Source organism: Sminthopsis crassicaudata, chromosome 1 (genome assembly GCF_048593235.1).
Source record: "Sminthopsis crassicaudata isolate SCR6 chromosome 1, ASM4859323v1, whole genome shotgun sequence".
Classification (NCBI taxonomy): domain Eukaryota; kingdom Metazoa; phylum Chordata; class Mammalia; order Dasyuromorphia; family Dasyuridae; genus Sminthopsis; species Sminthopsis crassicaudata.
Window position 1 is genome coordinate 255,806,903 of NC_133617.1, and position 21,873 is coordinate 255,828,775.

At 30.1% G+C, this 21,873-nt stretch overlaps 1 protein-coding gene across 1 annotated transcript in view; it reads left to right on the forward strand.

Annotated features, from left to right (window-relative positions):
• Positions 1 to 21,873, forward strand: part of SNTG1 (syntrophin gamma 1) — an 813,750-nt gene that overhangs the window by 685,664 nt on the left and 106,213 nt on the right. Inside the window, 2 exon segments of the mRNA XM_074278136.1 lie at positions 8,112 to 8,264; positions 15,019 to 15,111. Of these exon segments, the coding sequence (XP_074134237.1) occupies positions 8,112 to 8,264; positions 15,019 to 15,111 (246 nt within the window).

The window sequence follows — 21,873 nt, forward strand, 5'->3', positions numbered from 1 at the left end:
CATTTAGCATCAGTTCATGTTAGTCTCTCCAGGTCTCTCTAAAATCATCCTGCTGTTTGTTTCTTACAGAATAATAATATTCTATAACATCCATATACCATAATTTATTCAGCCATTCTTTAATTGATGGGCATCCACTCAGTTTCAAGTTTCTTGCCACTATAAAAAGGGATGCCACAAACATTTTTGCACATGTGGGTCACTTTCCCTCCTTTATAATCTATTTAGGATTCAAGCCTAGCAGAAACACTGCTGGAACAAAGAATATACACAGTTTGATAGCTCTTCACACAATTTCAAATTGCTCTCCAGAATGGTTGAATGAATTCACAACTCCACAAACAATATATCTGTCTTAGTTTTCCCACATCCCCTCCCACATTCATCATTATCTTTTCCTGTCATTTTAGCCAGGCTGAGAGGTTTGTAGTAATAACTCAGCATTGTCTTAATTTACATTTCTCTCATTAATAGTAATTTAGAGCACCTTTTCATATGACTAGAAATGGTTTTAATTTCATCTAAAATTGTCTGTTCATATCTTTTGACCATTTATTAATTGGAGAGTGGGCTTGAATTCTATAAATTTCAGTAAATTCTTTATATATTTTAGAAATGAGTCCTTTATCAGATCCTTTGAATATAAAATGGTTTCCCAGTTTATTGCTTCCTTTCTAATTTTGTGTGCATTAGATTTGTTTGTACAAAAACTTTTTAACAATATAATAAAAATTATCAATTTTGCATTCATTAACGTACTCAAGAACTTCTTTTCCCAACAAATTCCTTCCTTCCCTACAGATCTGAGAGGTAAATTATATTTTGTTCTTCTAATTTGCTTATAATACCACTCTTTATGTCTAGATAATGAACCCATTTTAATCTTATTTTGGTAAAGGGTATTAGATGTACATCAAAGTCTAGTTTCTGCCATACTAATTTCTAATTTTCCCAGCAATTTTTGTGAAATAGTGAGTTCTTATCCAAAAAGCTGGGGTCTTTGGGTTTGTCAAACATTAGATTACTATAGCCATCGACAATTTTGTCCTGTGAACCTAATTTATTTCACTGATTGGCTACTCAATTTCTTAGCCAGTATTAACTAGTTTTTATGACCACTGCTTTATAGGTTTTAGGTTTGATATAGGTAGGTAATCTCAATTTGCATTGGTTTTATTTAATTCTCTTGAATCTCTTGACCTTTTGTTCTTCCAGATGAATTTTGTTATTACATTTTTATAGCTCTGTGAAGTAATTTCTTGGGAGTTTGGTTGGTATGGCACTAAATAAGTAGATTAATTTAGGTAGTATTGTCATTTTTATTATATTAGCTCAGACTAAAATGAGCACTTGGCATTTTTCTAATTGATTATGCCTGACTTTATTTGTGTGAAAAGTGTTTTATAATTGTGTTCATATAGTTCCTAATTTTGCCTTGGCAAGTAGATTCTCAAATATTTTATATTATCTAGAGTTATTTTAAATGGAATTTTTCTCTTTGTATCCCTTGTTGCTGGACTTTGTTAATAATATATAAACATGCTGATGATGTATGTGGATTTATTTTGTATCCTGCAATTTTGCTAAAGTTGTAAATAGTTTCTAGTAGACTTTTACTTGATTCTATGAAGTTCTCTAAGTATATCATCATATAATTTGCAAAGAGTGATGATTTGGTTTCCTCCTTGCCAATTCTTATTCCTTTAATCGCTTTTTCTTCTCTTTTTATGAAAGCTAATATTTTTAATAAAATATTGAATAATAATGGTGATAGTGGACAACTTTGTTTCATCCCTGATCTTACTAGGAATGGTTGTAATTTATCACCATTACATCTGATATTTGCTGATGGATTTAATAGATGCTAATAATCATTTTGAAGAAAATTCCATTTATTCTTATACTCTCTAGTGTTTTTAATAGGAATGGGTGTTGGATTTTGACAAATGCTTTTTTCTGCTTCTCTTGAGATAACCATGTGATTTTTGTTAGTTTGGTTATAGATATAACCAATTATGCTAATGTTTTTTCTAATATTGAACCAGCCCTGCTTTCCTAGTACAAATACTACTTAATCATGGTGTATCATCCTGTAAATAACTTGCTGTAATTTTTTGCTAATATTTCACTTCAGATTTTTGCATTAATATTCATTAGGGAAATTGGCATATAATTTTCTTTCTCTGTTTTGACCCCACTTGCTTTAGATATCAGCATCAAGTCTATATGATAAAAAAAATTGGAAGGATTGCTTCTTTCCATATTTTGCCAAAAATTTCGCATAATATTATTTGGTAGAATTCATATGTAAAGCGATCTGGTCCTGGAGATTTTTTTTCTTAGGGAGTTAACTAATAGCTTGTTCAATTTCTTTTTGTAAAATGGAACTGTTTAAGTAATTTGTTTCCTCTGTTCATCTAGGCAATCTCTATTTTTGTAAATATTCATGTATTTCACTTAGATGATTATTTATCTATTGGCATATGTTTGGGCAAAATAGTTCCTAATTATTGCTCCAATTACTTCATCATTGTTGGAAAGTTCATCCTTTTCATTTTTGATACTAACAATTTGATTTTGTTCTTTTTATTTTTGATCAAATTAACTGAAGGTTTATCTATTTTGTTGTTTTTTTTTCATAAAAAAGAGTTCTAAGTTTTGTTTCTTAATTTATTTTCAATTTTATTAATAACCCCTTTTATTTTAAGAATTTTAAATTTGATATTTATTTGGGGATATTTCTTTGTTCTTTTTCTAGCTTTTTTAATTGGATGCCCAATTCAATAATCTTCTTTTTCTCTATTTTATGCAAGTAAGCATAAAAAAGTTATAGACATAAAACTTCCCCTAAGAATTGCTTTGGCTGCATCCCATAAATTTTGGTGTATTGTCTTATTATTGTCATTTTTTGGATGAACTTATTGATTGTGTCTATGATTTGTAGTTTCACACGCTCACTTTTTAGGATAAAATTATTTAGTTTCCAAATAATATTTAGTTTAAATTTTCTTCTGACTCTTTATTGCAAGTGATTCTTATTGCAATATGATATGAAAATGATGCATTTACTATTTCTGTCTTTCTGAATTTGATTTTAAGGTTTTGATACCCTAATATATGGTCAATTTTTATATAGGTTCCATGAACTGCTGAGAAAAAAAGAATACTCTTTTCTGTCTCCATTCATTTTTTTCCAAAGATTAATCATACCTAACTTTTTCCAAAATTCTATATACTTTATTAACTGTTTTTTTTTTCTTTTGTGGCTCAACTTACCTATTTCTGAGAGAGCAAGGTTAAGATCCCCTACTAGTATAGTTTTGCTCTCTATTTCTTCTTGCAGCTCTCATAACTTCTCCTTTAGGAATTTGGAAGCTGTACCATGTGGTGCATATATATTTAGTGTTGATATTACTTCATTATGTTACTCTTTAGGAAGATATAGTTTCATTTCTTATCTCTTTTAATTAAATCTATTTTTGTTTTTGCTTGATCTAAGATTGGGATGGCTACCCCTGCTTTTTTTTCACTTCATTGGAAGCATAACAGATTCTGCTCCAGCCTTTTATCTTAACTTTGTATATGTCACTGTGCTTTAAATGTGTTTCTTGTAAACACCACATTGTAGGAATCTGGCTTTTTATTCAGTCTGCTATGCACTTCCATTTTATGGAAGAGTTCATTCCATTAACATTCACAGTTAAAATGACTAATTCTTAATTTCCCACCACCTTATTTAACCCAAGTTATGCTTTTCTCTTTCCCCTTTTCCTTCCTCCCCAGTATTTTGCTTATGACCACCACCTCCCTCAACCAGCCCTCCCTTTTTAAAGACCTTTCTCCCTTCTTAAAAGTGTCTCTGTACAACACTTTGTAAACTTGGAAATTCCATATAAATATAATTTGCCAATACGTTAGTTGGGTAGTGTAATAGGAAAAATTAGAATGGAATTTTTTTTAAGAAAAGAAAAATGAACTAGAAAATGAAAGAAATTAAAATTAAAAGTATTTTGTAATTATCCAAGTCAATGTTTGATATAAAAATAAGGCTAATATTTTCTGTCTAGAAATGAGATTGATTTTTATAATGGAGTATAATGAAAAATAATGGCATTAAAATAAAGGATAAAAATGATAAAAGCTAAAAAAGGATCTATAAAATGTATTTTTATATATCCATGAAGCTATAGGTTCTTCTAATAGAAAGTTTCCAGTTGCATGTCAGTATTATCATTTAAAGATACTTTTGGAAAATATCTGTAATAACCATAATTCATCAGTGATAGAGAAAACAGCTATCAAGAAAGCTATCAAAGAAGATATGGGGAGCTTCATCAATATCAAGAAAAGTTCCAGACTTGGAAGTAGGAGTTAAAGAACTGATCAGGCATTTTTAAATCTGTCAGTTCTATTACCTATTTGAGCATGCTTTGGTTAAATAATATTAGAGAACACTTATTTTATAGATGTCATTTTAATTATATTTTATAATCCATTATTTAGTCCACGTTATTGAAAAATACTGGATGATATATTCTTCAAACTTACAGGTGGCATCCTTTTTTTTTTTTTTAATAACAAACCATCTCAAAGTGCTACAGATATAACTGCTCCCATTAGTTTGCCTTTTAGAACTAACTAGCCACTATTTTTTTTTAATCCTTCAGTGGTATCAGGAAGCCCCAGTTAAAGAAGGCCTCCCTGCCCTTGCATTTCCTAATCCCTATTTCCTATTCCTAGCTATATATTATTCCTCACACATTGCCTTATAGCAAAATTAACTAGTCATTCAATAAATTTTTATTGTGTCTATGATATGCAGATGCTATGCTAAATAGTGGGGATATTTAAAAAAAGATAAATGACAGTCCTTGCTTATGAGTTCATTTGTTTAATAGGGAAGATATTACATGAAAACAACAATATACAGAGAAGCTATATAGAAAATAAAATGAAGATAAATAACAAAGGGAGAAGGATTTCAAGCTTGCAACCATCTACAAGTATGACTAGTTGAATTGTGTATGATAATAGTAAATGACTTACAGAATCATATAATCTCATGGTTAAAAGACATAACTTGAGACTTTCTCATCCAATGCAAATCTTTATTCAAATGTTCTCTACATCAGGGCTTCTTACACTTTTCCCACAAATGATCCCCCTTTGCCTAAAATATTTGAACATGACCTCAAGCATACAATATATAAGTATAAAAATGCGTATACAAATCAAACATTTACTAATAACAAATCATAATTTTGTGACCCCACATATAGTTATTAAATCCCATATAGGGTCATGACACGTAGTTTAAAAAGGTGTGCTCTACAATATTAGAAATCTACCAATCAAGTTATTGGCTTAAAAATCTAGTGAAGGGAGGCCTCATAGGTCCTTAAATAGATTAATTGTTAGATAAATTTTCTTTGTGTTCAGCTTATATTTTCCTCTTTGTAACATCTAATCTTTACTCCTAGTTCTCTCCTCTGGAATCAAACAAAACAAGCCACAGGTCTTAAAATACTGAAGGATGATTACTATGCTTATGCCTTTTCCTGGATTTCTCTTCTATGAGATAAGCAACCCTAACACTTTTTATCAATCATCATGTGAAATACTCTGAAGATTTAAAATACAAATTCCAACTCATTCATGAGAATATCAATCAGCCCAAGCATAAGATACAGTACCCCCCACACACACACACACACATACACACACACACACACACACACAAAACGAATTTACTATTACTTGTGGCTAACTAGTATGACCAAAGAACTGATTAAACTAACATTAATCAATGCCAGAAATCAAATTTTATTATTTAATATATGCAAACTTTAGCTTATATTATCTACCTGATTTCATTGGACTTCTCAGTAAGTGTATCTCATATTAATACTCAATGACAAGATTCCTCTAAGGCTAGTTAAAGATTTTTAATGCTCCCTTTGCAGTATGTGCCTGGCAAGTCAAGTGTCTAATACAATACTTGAGCTGCAGGTACCGGGGAATATCTATTTCAAAAGGAGGCTGGAGGCTAGAGACTGGTGAGTTTCTTATAATTTTAAGCTATTGTAAAGGGAAGTTAGCTTCTTATCCCAACTTCTGATTAGTAGCTGTAACCAATTAATTAATTATATCAATTAACTTAATTGACAATCAATAACTAAATAATGATGAAGTTGCTTATCAAATTTTCCCATGGGTAATCTGCCCTTTCTGGGGATCCCATACATTTGTCAGTTAATAAAAAAACATATGTGCTTTTTACCAACAAGTGAAAAAAACAAACAAATATAAAACATTTCATCACAAATTGTTGGCTTAATACAAATTGCAATCAGTTATGCCAAGGGAACCAACATTCTTACCATAATGGGTAGAAAGATAGATATCAAGTATAATCTATTTGCTTGCCATCTAGGGGAGGAGTAGGGGAAAGGAGGGGAAAATTTGGAAAACAAGGCTATGCATGGATCAAGGTTGAAAAATTATCCATGCTTATGATATGACAACAAAAAGCTATAATAAAAGTACAATCTATAAGATAGCTATCTCCCTGCAAGTTGACATAGAACCATTGATGACTACTTTTGGGGTCCCTTCCTTCAATCTATTCTCAATGACTTTGTTGGAAAATTGGAGAATTCTTATCTTTCTATCTTGGATATCATGAGAGAATGAAATGATTTATTTTTTTTTATAAATCTTGATTATTTACACTCTAGTTCATTTAAAGTTTAAACTTAAGAACTTTTTGAGAGAAAATTAAATTCAATATACATTAAATACCCAATATATTATGCTCAGTAGTATGCTAGAAAAGCAAAGATGAAAAATGATACAATGCCTAATCACAAATAGCATACATTCCACTGGAGGAGAAACAAAAATCTATAATACACATTAGAATATGATTAAATACGAGGCAGTTAGACATTCATAAGCTTTGTCCAAAGTGAACAAGGTGTCTATTTTAATGATTCAAAGGAATCATTTGAAAACTATTAAATGCCTATTATGTGCCAATCTATGTACTAGAGATCAAAAGAATGACTCAATCCTTCACCATAAAAACTTAACATTCCAGTGATATTTTTTATTGTGTATTTTGAGTGTTTACATCCAAATATAATTCTATATATATAATTATATGACTTCAAAAAAGTTATAGGTAGTACCAAAGTACAAGGTTTACTGTGAAAAACCTTATACACTATTGGAAAAATAGTTGAATAGTACCGTAAAAAAAATGTTTCATAGATATATGTTGCTGATTTTCTTTTATGTGCAAATTGCTTTCTTATAGCAAAGCTGATTGAAAATTTTGTTTTAGAGATGATATTACTATTTAATAAATAATTATAGTGATTATTTAATTTGAATTCCTACCAGATCTCCAATTTCATTGATATAAGAAACTACCAAAGAGGGAAGGAACTCCCTCTGCCTCTCCTTGGTACTTACTCTATAAATTATCCTTTTAGCGAATTGCTTAGGGTTCTGATTAGGAATTTGACAATCATCAGAGATAAAAATTGAACATAAGTCTTCATTAATTCTCAGACCAGCTCTCTATCTTTAATTCCACATTACTTTTGAGATATAAATTCTTGTGTATATCAGATTTTATAGAGACCAAATTTCAGGAATCAGGACTACTGATTTCCTTGGAATTAGAAACTTCTTAGTGGGGAAACTCCCTTTTCAACAACTATGATTACCTAGAGTGCTGAAAGAGAAAGAAACTTGACAGGGAAATAGTTTAAAAAACAAATAAACTCTGATGTACAAAATCTCATTTCCTACTTCCAATAATCCTATCTATGAGTTAGAATATAAATTCCATCCCAGTTTTGCCCATGAGAAAAATGAGGCAAAAATAATTTACTCAAAAATCACATAGTTAAAACATTTTGGAACAACAAATAACACTTTTGATTAGCTTACATTTTTTTTTTTACATTTTCATGATATCCTTTATTATTTCTCTCTTTGGATTGCCTACTTTTAACAAATTACTGGAATTATATTTAAGGCATGGTCATATTAGAAATATGAATTGATGTATGCCAGATTATATAACTTCAGGTTTTCATCAGGACAGTGATCTACTGGACCGTCGGAAACACTGCTTTGGTGTCCAATCAGAAACTGGAGAGGACCTCTACTTTTCAGTGGAGTTAGAGTGTGACCTTGCTCAATGGGAGAAAGCCTTCCAAACAGCAACTTTTTTAGAAGTTGAAAGGATACAGGTAAGAACCAATTGAGTACCTCTTTTAGGGAATACATTTTCATTATAAAAGAAATAAAGTTAATTTAAGAAGTTAAATTTTCCTGTAGCAAATAATCTTATGTTTTCCTGTATATTATAGGGTTAAGTTTATAAAAAGCAATATTTGATTATTAAATTTAAATTTATATTAAAAGGAATTGAATATAAATTGAGGAAGACAAAACAATTTTATCATTTAACCATTTTCTCTTCAACATTTGTGCAGCTGGGGAAAAAATACCAGAAGATACATAACTTACAAAGGTTTTTTTAGTATTATATTTTTTCCTAACAAATGTAAAGATAGTCTTTATAAGATTTTAAGTTCCAAAATTTTCCCTTATTTCTTTACCATCCCACTTCTTAAGACAGCAAGCAATTTGATATAGGTTATACATCTAAATCACTCTAAATAATACCATATACATCATGTTGTGAAAGAAAAATCAGAACATGGCAGGGGAAGGGAACCATGAGAAAGAAAAAGGAAACAACAAAATAGTATGCTTTGATCCACATTCAGTTACCATATTTCTCCCTCTGGATGTAGTATTGATGGAGATTTCTGAGAGTAGATTGGAGATTGTATAATACATGTTTATGTATTTCTAGTAACTTAAATAAATATAATTTATTGAACATTTGCCATGTGAAAAAACATTAGTGCATATCAACAGTTTATACATTAAAACAACAATAAACAAACAATCATCTAAGACAATGTCATGGCTATGGAAATGACAAGAGACTAGTTAAAAGACAAATCCTGAGGGATGAGGCAATTTAAAAATAATTACAAAATAATGAATCAATATTTTCAAATTGAGATAATATAGATTAAGAACATGACTACTGAGAGATTGTGTATTTTATTATTAACAAACCTTAAATATTTTATGGAGGCAGAAACAGTTGAAGTTGAAAATTTAAACTATAAAAATGATAATTTTTCAAATATATCCTTCTAGGAAAGTACAATGGCATTAATATATTACACATTCTGTAATGAAATCTGTGAGGAATAATATAATTGCTGTTAAAAACCTAAGTCTTTATCTATATGTGTTAATCACACAAACATTAAATCTCTCTAAATTTCTGTGGTCTACTTATAGAACTAATATGTGGTAGAAACTCAGCCATTTTATGAGAATCTGAGATTTTTATGTATCTTTTGTCTTTAAGTCCAGATACATTATTTTCTTTTATTTATTTACTTTTGCAGCATTTCATGAATTCTTTATAACTCATCATTTTTTTAAATCTCAAAAATATTCCATGACATCAGTGTACTACAACTGGCTTAATCATTCCCCAATTAATGGACATCAATTATATTTACAATATGTTTGTTTTTTCAAGGAAAACAGGAAGTTCATATATATATATATATATATATATATATATATATATATATATATATATATATATTTGGTTGTATATTTCACCTTTATGTTTTTGTCTTCCTTAAGGTAGGCAGGAGTAAACAGGAGAAGGTAGATAGATAGATAGATAGAAAAATAGATAGATAGATAGATAGATAGATAGATAGATAGATGGAAAGGGAGAAAAAAGAAAGAAGGAAGGAAGGAAGGAGAGAGAAGGAAGGAGGAAGGAGGGAAAGAAGAAAAAAAAGAACTAAAATTACTGTGTTCTAGGCACTGTGAAAAGTGAGCATTTGATGTAAGATTTGCTACTTATTTTTTTCCTTGAAAACCATTTTAACATTTCATTTCTTTCATTTAAACAAATTTATTATAATAGCAATCACCATGAATTGATGTTCTAGAATGTATAACTGATGAACTGAAATTCTCATATCATAAAAAAAATTTTCTTTACACCTCACAGAAGTAATTTTTCAGTATCTATAGTAGATTTGAATCATAAACCCATAGAAACAGTATCACTATTATTTTTTATTAAATGTAAAACTTATATTCAATGTTCTACAACTCACTTTTTTGTATTAAACTATTGTGTAACCACTGTGGTATATAATAGGGATGATGAGAGAGGTGGTATAAGAGTGTTTTAGTTGTTTCTCAGGCTGTCTATATTAACTCTACCCATTTCTTCATGTACCTGTGAAAAAAATATGCTAGAAATTAAAGATTATTTCAGTGACAACATTTTGTTATATAAACTGTTCAGAACCTAACACAGCCTAAAATATACTGCAATGTTTGCTATTTTGTTATAAAATATAATTTTAAAAATTGATTCTGAATAATTGAAGTAGAGGAATCTTTTATCTTAAAATAATACCTTACTCCCAGAATCTTGGATGAAATCTCAACACTATTTTTTAAAAATTAGTGACAATATTTAATTGAATAGAAGTTGATAGGGGAATGTATTTATTTCTCCTTCATGTCTCTTTAATTGCCATTTTGATTGCTTTCTTTTAGGAAGATCAATGTCCATATATATGGCTGTAGGGTCATTTTTTAAATGTTTGCCTAAATGAAAGTTAATATTTTGAGAGTCTCATTTCTTCTAAACTTTGGGTCTGTGGTGCATATTCTCTAATCCTTAGGTCTGAGCAACTTAATAAAGCTTTGGACTGTTACAAGAAGTACTTATTGTGGTGAATTATTCATAAGCCAATTTGAGATGCATTGCACTTGGAGTGCACTATAAATGAGAAATATCTAATTTTTTAAACTTAGAAATTATCATGTTTCATATTGTTTGTGTTTTTTATGAGAAAATGTAATCAAAGATAATTCACTTTATCCATGTTTAGAGAGTTTTTTAAAGTAACAAAAATTTGAATATGTGTACCTACTGAAAATTATCTGTTTAGTTTTTTCATATGCACAAAAGCCTCAAGACCCTGAAATTTATATGGAAATAAAGATTATGAGAAAAGTAAGATCTAGTGGAAAGTAAATGAGTAAAGAAAAATATGAATGAATATCTTTGCTTGTTGAACAGATGTTATTTTGAATTTTCCTTTATATAGGAATATAGAGATCATCATCTCTCTATTAATCCTCATCCACTTTATTTTATCACCTTTGCTATTTTGTCTTAAATCATTCTGCTCAGAAAAAAAGCTAAAATATTTTTCATTCATGATATATCTTTATATATTCTAAGAAGACTACATAATAACATCTATTAATCAATCCATCAATAAGCATGTATTAACTATCTACTACATGTCAAATATTTTGCTAAATGCTGGTGGTAAAAATCAATTAGTGATTAGCTGGTTGTTGTCCTTTGTTGTCAAAGAGGACTAAAGTCAAGCTACTACATCTCTAAGTGTAACTTATTAGACCAGTATAAGCTCAGAATGCTCTATGACAGGTTGGGCACAAATCCATGTGAACATTTCAGGTGGATTTTCTAAAACACTGCATTGGGTAAATGAGATAGTGATTTGGAAAGAAAAAATCATGTTTCTATTATAATTTGAAACCTATTTGGATCATGGTAGCAGATATTCCCCAAATGCAATTATCACTAATATTTTTAAAGCTTTTCATTTATATTATTCAGAAATCCTCCCAAATTCAAACAATTGTTCCAAGAAGAATTTTTTGCAAGTAGATTTAAATTTTTTTCAAGTACATTAAAAATAATGTTTAGAGTACAAGGAAATAATCAGTTATCTATTTCACATAGAATTATTTTAACTTCCTTTTGTGGGGAGGAGAGGAAAGAAAGCCCTCTATTTTTCTAGAAGAATAGTTAACAAATTTCTACAAAACTCGACTCAATTTTTCCTCTATTAGGTCTTTGCCAATCACTCTTGAATCCAGTGTCTTTCTCTAAAATTATTATATAGATTATATTAATATATTGATAGATTTTCTTATCTGAGAGGATTTAAATTCCTTTAGTCCAAAGCCTTTGACTGTTGTCTTCCCGTACCCTTTAGTTTCATCCTTTCTAAAATCATTTTCCATCTACTTTCCATTTTTCACATATGTTCATATATACACACACATACACACACATACACAAAAACATTTTCTTAACAATTATAATGCAATAACCACATTGTTACATTGCCCTGATGGCAGGAATTATGTTTTGCAACTGTGTCTCTAAGTTAGTGTTTAATAAATGCTTCTTGGCTCTTCTTAACCCCAGCATTCTATCCACTGTGCCACCTAGTTCCATTTAAAGTAAGAAGCAGTGTAATATAGTACATATAGAATTGGCTGCTGAATCAGAAAAATCATTGGTTCAACTTTAACACCAAGTGAAGATATATTACTTACCTTTAAATACCCACAGACAATGTTCTAATATTTTGTATACTACAGAGAAGGTGCAGGTAGAGAAACTTCCTCTCAAGGAAATCAATGAAATCATAAGTATGTTAATTCTTTAAAATTCAGAAGTTAAAAATTTAAAAAAGCAATTCTATGGAAATTAGGGCAAATATCAATGAACAAATATTGAAGTGCATATTGTGTGCCAAATACTGTGTTAGATGCTGGGGGAAACAGACCAAAACCAAAGTCTGGTTTTCAAGGAGTTTATATTATATCATTAAGCTGCAAACTTCTTAGTAAGCATTTCCAAAAGTGGGTTTTTGTCAAAACATCACAGGGTCATGTTGTCTAAACCTCTCATTTTTATAGATGAGATATTTAAGTCTGAGAGGTTCCTACTATAGACAGAAAGCAACAGAGCTGGGATTTGACCTCATGTGCTCAGACTCCAGATTTAGCCCTTATTTTACTTCAGCATGCTAAATAGTGTGACATAAAGAACAGAGAACTGGTCTCATGGCCAAGAGACCATGAGTTTAAACCCTGCTTCTGACATGTGCTTGTGGTGTGGCCCTAGACTTATAACTTCTCAAATCTCTTCTAGGCAAATAAGTTATAGAGAAGATACAAATCTATATGTTAGAGTGTCTACACCTAGAATGTCCAATATTAGGGAAATAACAGTTCAAATTCCTATCCCTGAACTGATACTCTCTTCCTTTATCTAATGTTGCTATTGTTTAATAAATGGGTAATTTTATGTTCACCTTTTGCTCTTTGTAAATGAGTTTATTCTTATGAAAAGGAAGTTATTCATAAATATGCTACTGAAGGAATTTATTTTTTAGGAAGTAAGGATCATATAAGTAATAAAAGTTTTAATGTGGCCTCAATGTATGGAGCCATTTAAATAATATAGAACTTGATTAATGTAATGCAGTGGTATGGGAAACTCAGTGGATAGCACACAGAACCGGAATCAGGAACACCCAAGTTCAAATTTGACCTCAGCTAGTTATTAATTCTGCAACCCTTGGCAAATGACTTAATACTGTTTGCCTAGTTCCTCATCTATTAAATTAGCTGGTGAAAGAAAAGCAACTCACTTCATGATCTTTGCAAAGAACACCTTGAATAGTATTACAGGTGTTATAAAGGACTGAACTGTTAGTGGCACTTACAGAATCAACTATGTTTAGTTCTAATGAAATCAAAATTGGCAATATAAGTCTGAAGCATGAAGTACAGTAGATTTGGTGTTTTTTCTGTTTTTTATTTTGCTCCAAATAAGACTGTTTATCATTGTCAAAATTCTTCTACAAATAATATAAAAATTTTAATGCAAATAAAGCAACAGGTCCACAAATATAAGCATACATCATATTATATAAATAGAGCATGGTGCCCTCTATTGTATTCTCAACCCTCACATGATTAATTTTAAAAGGCATGTTTGTTTTTAGACTGGAAATACTAGAGAATGAAATATAAGACATACAAATAGAATCAAGAAAAAAAATACAGATTCAGCAAGTTAGGTAAATTTTGTTTAAGACTCAGGTTGTCGATATATACAGTTCAACTCTTTAATGAATTACATTTGAAGAAATTTGGGAAGGGAAATGGTGAGTATTTTGTCTAAACTGAAGACATCTCAGTGAAGTAGGGGAATTTATAGGATCTTTAATGTGAATTCTTTGTACCAATAGGAAATATCTTCCAATTCTTATAATAGGAAAATAATGGGAGTTAATATGCCATTACATGCTTTTCTCCTATCAAATTTAATCAAGTACATTTATTGTAATGAAGTTTGACTTTCTAGTTTCCTAATTCTTACTTTTAAAAATATCTATTTCAGTGATAAGGTTTTCCTTAAAGATGTCTCAAGAATATATTTTTTTGTTACGATAATAGCTAACTGGATGAAATATATATTTTGCAAATCTTTTTCTCAGTAATTCAGAAGATCTAGTAAAGAAAAAATTCAATATAAATTAGACACTTAGAGTCTGTGGCGAGTGATTTATTATGCTTCCATCTTCATTAAAATGTTATTAATTGTAAATTGGTCTTGTTTAATAGGAATAGTCACTTTTGTTATTCTTAGACTACAGTTATTTTAGCAACATATTTATAGTTTTCTGTTCAAAAACTATGAAAGGCCATCTCTTTATATCAATTTAGTACACGGAACAAATTATAGACCTTTCTTCAAGTGATAAATTCCATTATTTTCTTTGCTTCAGGGTATATTTTGCTGAATCAGAGAAATTTGGATCCCAAAACTCTGCATAATATGATAGAATTTTAAACAAATTTTTCATTAGTGTTTAAGAAAAAGTATAACATGAAGGTATCAGAAATAACACTTATTAAAAATATCCTCAATATGATTCTGTCAACATGTAGCAATTCTTTTAATAGCTTTGTGCAATGAGGCAGAACATTCTTCTTAGATCTCTCATATAAAGTAACTTTTTTTTTTAATCTTTCTAGTGCAAGACCTATGCCTGTGTATTGGAAAGTCATCTAATGGGACTAACTATTGACTTTAGTATGGGATTTGTCTGCTTTGATGCTGCAACAAAGGTAAATTTTTCACTCCTGGCTCTAATAATATTGGTGCAGGCATTTTGACTTTGGACTTTAACAAATATGCTTAAAACATGTTCTTATAATTTTACCACCAATTATCTTTTGCCAAATCCCTAGGTTATAGCATAGACCAAGGGGTTTTTTCCTAATTAAAATGTCCTAAGTAGTGTTTTAATGTGATTATAGAATATTCAAAATAAAAACTGATAAGATAATAAGTACATATGCTGCTAAAATCTAAAATGTAGTAAATGATTATTGTAGTTATTTGCACTTCAGTGAACTATTCCCTTACTCTAAGAAAAAAAAAAAATGTATCTCAGTAATAAGAATTGCCTTAAAGATGTCTCTAGACTATTTCTTTTGTACTACATAAAATTGCTACCATAAAAGTAATTTCTTTTATGATAAGGCTTTTTTGTGCTTTTACCTTCCTAATCAGTATTTCAGACTTATGGAATCTCTGATTTGGAAGAAATGTTAGAGACAAAGAATTTCAGTCTTTATCCCATTTTCCGAAGCTATGATTGTGTCTTCTATACTCAGTAGAGCCTTCTATTGCACCAGGCACCTGGTGTCTTTGCATTATTTGAACTTGCCTATTTGTCAAAACTTGTTTTCAGAAAATGATCTGGTAAATTCTTTCATACTAAAGCCTTAATTACTGATCTGGTTTCATGACATGCCCCTTCCATATGATTAGAATCACACCATTATTGTTTTTGCTATCATTATTACCATTGTTTAAGAGTAGGCAAAGACTTAAAATTAAGAATTAATCTTAAATTATGGCTTGAGTACACAGATGACCGTTTGAGAGCTGAGCTTTCTGGTATTCCTAAAATTCTCTCCCTTCCTCTTTTTCTCTGTAACCCCTTTCTCCCCTCTTTTTCTCTTTCTTCTTTTTCCTCTTACACACACACACACAAACACACAGAGACATGCACACAAAAATAACATATGTACTCAACATATGTATATTTATGCAAAACATTGATCTTAAATGAAATTCAAAAGTTGTATCATCTACAAAATCAAATTCAGAAGTAAACAAAAAGAAATATTACAAGTATTGGCAACATGGGTAGTCTTATTGTCTTGTGATTCTTAATGACATCAAAGGCATCATTATAGCAATCAAATAAATTTGGGAATACCTATTTAAAAGTCTTACAATGCATTTTTTGAGAGCCTAAAGCTTTTATTGTTCTATCTTCAAGGCAGATCAAAGCCATTGATGTCTTGATTTTCAACTTTTGTAACTTGTGCAGCTTGAGGATAATGAGGATACAAATGTCTCAAACAATGTATATCCCTATGTGCTTACTCAAACCATGAGTATGCTGGCAAGTTTCCCAGAAGGAGCCAGGAAGCAGTTAGTGAATTTGATTAGTTGGTAAATGCTAAGAAAATTATTGTATTTCCATCTAGGGGGCAAAAACACTTAGTGAGAAATGAGGGTTGATTCCAGATAAGTTTGACAAGGAGAAAGTCCAAAGGAGTAAAAGGAATAGCAATAATCTCTCTCATTAGTCATCACACTCTACCATGCTGAACATTCACATTTAAAGATATTTAAGGATTGCGTGGAACCAAAGCATTTGCTATGTCTCCTGTGTTCATGGGTTCATAGATCTAGAGCTGAAAGGAATATTAACGGTCATCTACTCCAATACAACGTTTTACAAATGAGGTAAATAAGGCCCACAGAGGCTAAATGACAATTTATTCATATTTCCTTTTTTTTTTTTTTTTTTCCCCCTGAGGCTGGGGTTAAGTGACTTGCCCAGGGTCACACAGCTAGGAAGTCTAAAGTGTCTGAGATCAGATTTGAACTCAGGTCCTCCTGAATTCAAGGCTGGGGCTCTATCCACTGTGCCACCTAGCTGCCCCTTCATATTCCCTTCTAATACTGATTATAAATTTTATATCACTTTAGGTTAACAAGTTATACATATTGAATTTCTGATTTGATGTGCAACATTTTTTTCCCTTTTGTTTTGGTGGTGTTCATAATATATTTTGAAAATTCTTCTTATATTAATAAATAAATTAATTGATAATAAATTATTATTATACTAAATGAATAATAAATTATTTTTAATGTAAGTGGATTTCCTGTATGTCAAAAAAAAATCACAATCTGGTGATTGAAATTCAAGCAATTAAAGTATAGGCACCAAACCTAAGATATTACATAAGAAAATTTTCTACCAATGTTAATTCAACTTAATTATTATCATTATTTTAAATAATTTTATATTCACATTCTTTAAGAGTTTCCTAAGACACTAAGAGTTTCTGTAATTTCCCTAATATCATATTGTCAGGTGTGTCAGAGGCTGTATTTGAATCCAAGTCCTTGTGTTTTGAAAATTAGTTCTTTACTGCTAAACTCAGTTGTCTATCTTAGTTTAAGTTTTTCTGTCTTTGAGTCTTAAAGCAAACGGATTTATAAATAAAAAAAATCTTCCTAAAAGTATGGAATGTATGAAAGAGTACATAAATGTAGAAACATAGTGTAGTCCTTCTTCTCCAATCTTTTTTTTTTAATACTTTGCTGCTATTTTTCTTTCAGTTTCCCCCAAATTCCTTTATATTTGTCACCCTTTCTAACTAAAATCAATATATACACTTTTTCATAAATAGCAGGCAAAAGCAATTATTGATTATTTTCTTCTACTTAAATATACTGATAGTGAATAAAAAAATGCTGAATAGAACTAAAATGTTGGTTTTGAGAACTAAGCTCATAGGAACAAGAACACTGGTGTTCTCTTCTTCCCAGAAGGATTTCTTTCTGTAATTACTCTGATTAAAGAAATCCAATTTTCCATTATTGGCTTGAATTTTTTTTTAATTATTTACCAAGAAAGACCATTTGATGTCATAATATGTTCAGTAATATTGACATTGAGAACAGAGAGTCAACTCACAATTATCCAGGCAAGTTTTTATCATATTCACTTTACCTCTTTCCCTGTTTTCATCTACTCCATGTTCTTTCTCAATTGAAGTTTTTTTGCACCATATGAAAAGGACAGTAGAACAGAGGAAAGATAAAATTTATATCAGGTAACTTCACTATTTATTAGATATACATAATTGTAGACTTCTGGGAGCCAAGATGGCAGAGTAAGCAGGAAATTGTTCTAACCATTTAACCATGTAAGTAACTTGGCCCTGCCAGCTATAGGCACAAGAAGCCTGGAACAGTGTTCCTTCCACCCCTAGAACAGAACTCAAAATTTTAAAAAATGAAAAAAAAAAGCTTGGAAAAGATGAATAAAAAACAATATATGCTCAGTAGGATACTACCCAGAAGTATAACACATCATAGTCTATATATTCTACTTCAATGTCACATATTGCTAGACAAAAAGAACCAAAAAAATGCTTTCTATTCACATCAATGACTTTCTCTGGAAATTTTTGTTCTTTGATTTTTACCTGGCTAATTAAAGAATGATGACCTAGAATGAAGAAAAATAATACAAGTAATCTCTTTGCACTTTACAAAAGGGGGATATATCTAGAGACAGCCAGAGAGCCAAATAATGTGTTGAAAATGGCAAATTATTCCTTTCTTAAATTCACTATTGTCATTCTTTTTTTGTTTGCTTTCCAATTTCATTTTATTTTTCATAAATACATGTAAAGATAGTTTTCATCATTCATCTTTTGTGAAATTTCATGTTCCAATTTTTTTTTCTCTCTCTCTTCTTTATCACCTTCTTACCCAAGACAGCAAGTAATTTGATCTAGGTAAAATATGTGTAATTATAAAAATATACATATTTCTATATTTGTCATATTGTACCAAAAAAATCAGATCAAAAAGGAAAAAAAAAATCACAAGAAAGAAAAAATTGAGCAAACAAACAAGAACAATAATAACCAAGGTGAAAATCCTTGGCTTTGATGCATATTCAATTCTACACAACTGTCTCTGGATATCAATAGAATTTTCCATCCCAAGTCTATTCAAGTTGCCTTGAATCACTGAAAAGAGTCAAGTCCATCACAATTTATCATCACATACTCTTGTTCTTAATGTGTACAATGTTCTCTTAGTTCTGCTCACTTCATTTAGCATCAGTTCTTGTCTTTCCACTCTTTTTCAGCCTACTCATCGTTTCTTATGGAACAATAATATTCCATCCCATTATGTTCATATACTGTAACTCATTCAGCCATTCCCAAACTAATAGATATCAATATTGTCATTCTTAAGGTCATTTTAGGCTAGCAGAATTTATATTAGTTTAAGCTGTTTAATATAAAAGACTTAATAAATATAACTACCATTAAAGAATTGAGTCTTATCTCTAAATGGAAAAAAAAAAGAGTAAGAATTTCAGAATTGGAAGGAAAGGCAGAGCTTGATATTTGATGAATAAACATGACTTTCTTCTACAACATAACTGACAAGTGATTATTCAGCCTCTAGATAACTAAAGACCTTCAATGATGGAAATCTTTCTACCTCCTGACAACCTTTTCCACTTTTCAGCAGCTCTAATTGTTGGAAAGTTTTTCTTTATATAATAAAATATCTTACCCTTTAACCTTTAAAATACTAAGTCTAGTTCTACTATAGCTAGCCACCTCAAACAAGTTGAATTCCTTTATTACTTGGCAGTTTGTTAAATATTTGCATACAGCAATCATATTTCCTTGAAATCTCTCCAAATTCATCCCTTGTTTCTTCAACCAACTCTCATATGGCATGATTTCCAATTGTTTCAATACTTTTGAAACCCACATTTGGTTGCACCAGCTTGTCAGTGTCTTTCCTGAAATAACTATTTGAAAATGAATATTATATTCTAGGTAAAGTATAGCAGAATTGTCATATGTAACTTTTTTTTTAATCACCATGCCTTTATGAATGTAGTTATTAGCTAATATTGTATTAGAAGTTAGTTTTTATTCTTTTGAGGGAATCCCATGTTCTGTTGTTGAGTTGAATTGAACATGTTCAAAGCTGCTAGAACTTCCCATTTGAGGTTTTTTTTTTTTTGTTTATGTTTTGTTGTTGTTGTTGTTGTTTTGTTTTGTTTTGTTTTTTTAAGCCATGTCTTAGGCTTTCTATAGTTGCACAGTTAATTTTCATTTTCAACCCCTAAGGAATTTCACATGTATCTGTCTTAAGTTATATTTAATTAGATTGAGTTCCATTTTTTTAAAGATTTCATTGGTTTATTTCTCCCAGCTTTGTGACATCTAACTTGATAATCATACCACTTTTACCATCCCATAACACATTGACTTTAAAGCATGAAATTGCAAAGGACCAAGACCAAATCATGGGAAAATTCTACTCATAAATTACTTTTATATTCATATAAATTTCTCAGTCACCGTTTATTGTATCTAGTTCATCAACCAGTCCAAAACCTAATTAAGTTTCTAACAAATACCTAATATTATTCTGTCTTTTTCATTAGTATATAGCCCTGTGTCGTATACCATGATTTTATATTACTTTCAACTACCAATAACCAGATCAAAATATAAAATATGAAGTTTGTCTAAGATACCAACATGAATTGGTAGGAGTTGCTTCTTCATTTAGGAGTTCAGTATAATAAACATATCATAGATTTTGTCCCCTATTTTTATCTCTACATAAATATAAAAGAAGCTGTAGTAATGAAATTAAAGTAAAAATTAATGAAAATAAATCTACATGATATTATAGTTTTAAAAGTGTCTTATGTAGTATAAGAAGTTAATTCTTCCTCCAACCTAGTTGGTATAATCACAAAAAAATTAGGAGTTAAATAAGCAAGGTAAACAAAGTATTAATATGTTAAACAAAATGCAACACACATATATCCATTGGTCTTGCTCTTATTAGTTTCTTACATATATGCCTTACTGCTAGTATATTTTCAGCTCACTAACATACTACCAACTGATGCCAAGTGTATTTGCATAAGAAGTAATATTGTGTAACTATTATTATTAATATTATCTTATTAAATAAATGTCTTTTCTTTGGGCTAATTATCTCTTCTGGATGACTATTAAAATTAAGTGTTATGTAATACTCAATATCCCAAGAAAAAACAACCAAATCACCATGATGTTCCCTCCAAAAGTGTGCAGAGGCAGGTTCTAATGTTATGTACAACAAGGAGGAAGAAAAAATGAGGGGATGCAAAAAATGCTATCATGGTAATAGAGCCATGAAAAGCATAAATTAAGAAGAAAGTGTTGAATGCACATTTTTAAGCAAAACTTAAAGAAAAATATATATATTTTGGACTCCAGAATTCAACTATAGTATATAGTAGAAATAAAGCCAGAGATTCAAAAAGGGTTTTGTTTTAGTAAATAAAATGGGAGTGCAAGAAAAATGGACAAAATGGGAACTATGTGACAAAGACTTGGACACAACTTTGGCAAAGTACAGAACCCTGTACTAGCAACAAATTCTTTAAAAATTAGAATCAACCAGATAAAAGCTAATGACTCCTTTAGACAATGAGAAATATTACTACAAAGTTAGAAGATATAAGGTATATCATAACAAAAATAAGAATCTGAACACAGTGAACTAAAAACAGAACCTAAATTTCATATAGCAAAATATCTTAGACAAAAACTGTCTCCACTCTTTGAAAACTGAGAACAAAGTAGAAATAGAAAGAATCCACTGACAATTGCATGAAAGAAACTTTAAGTATTTTATGAGACTTTACTAGGACTGTCATTCATAAACTCCCATATTGTATGCTACCCAATATC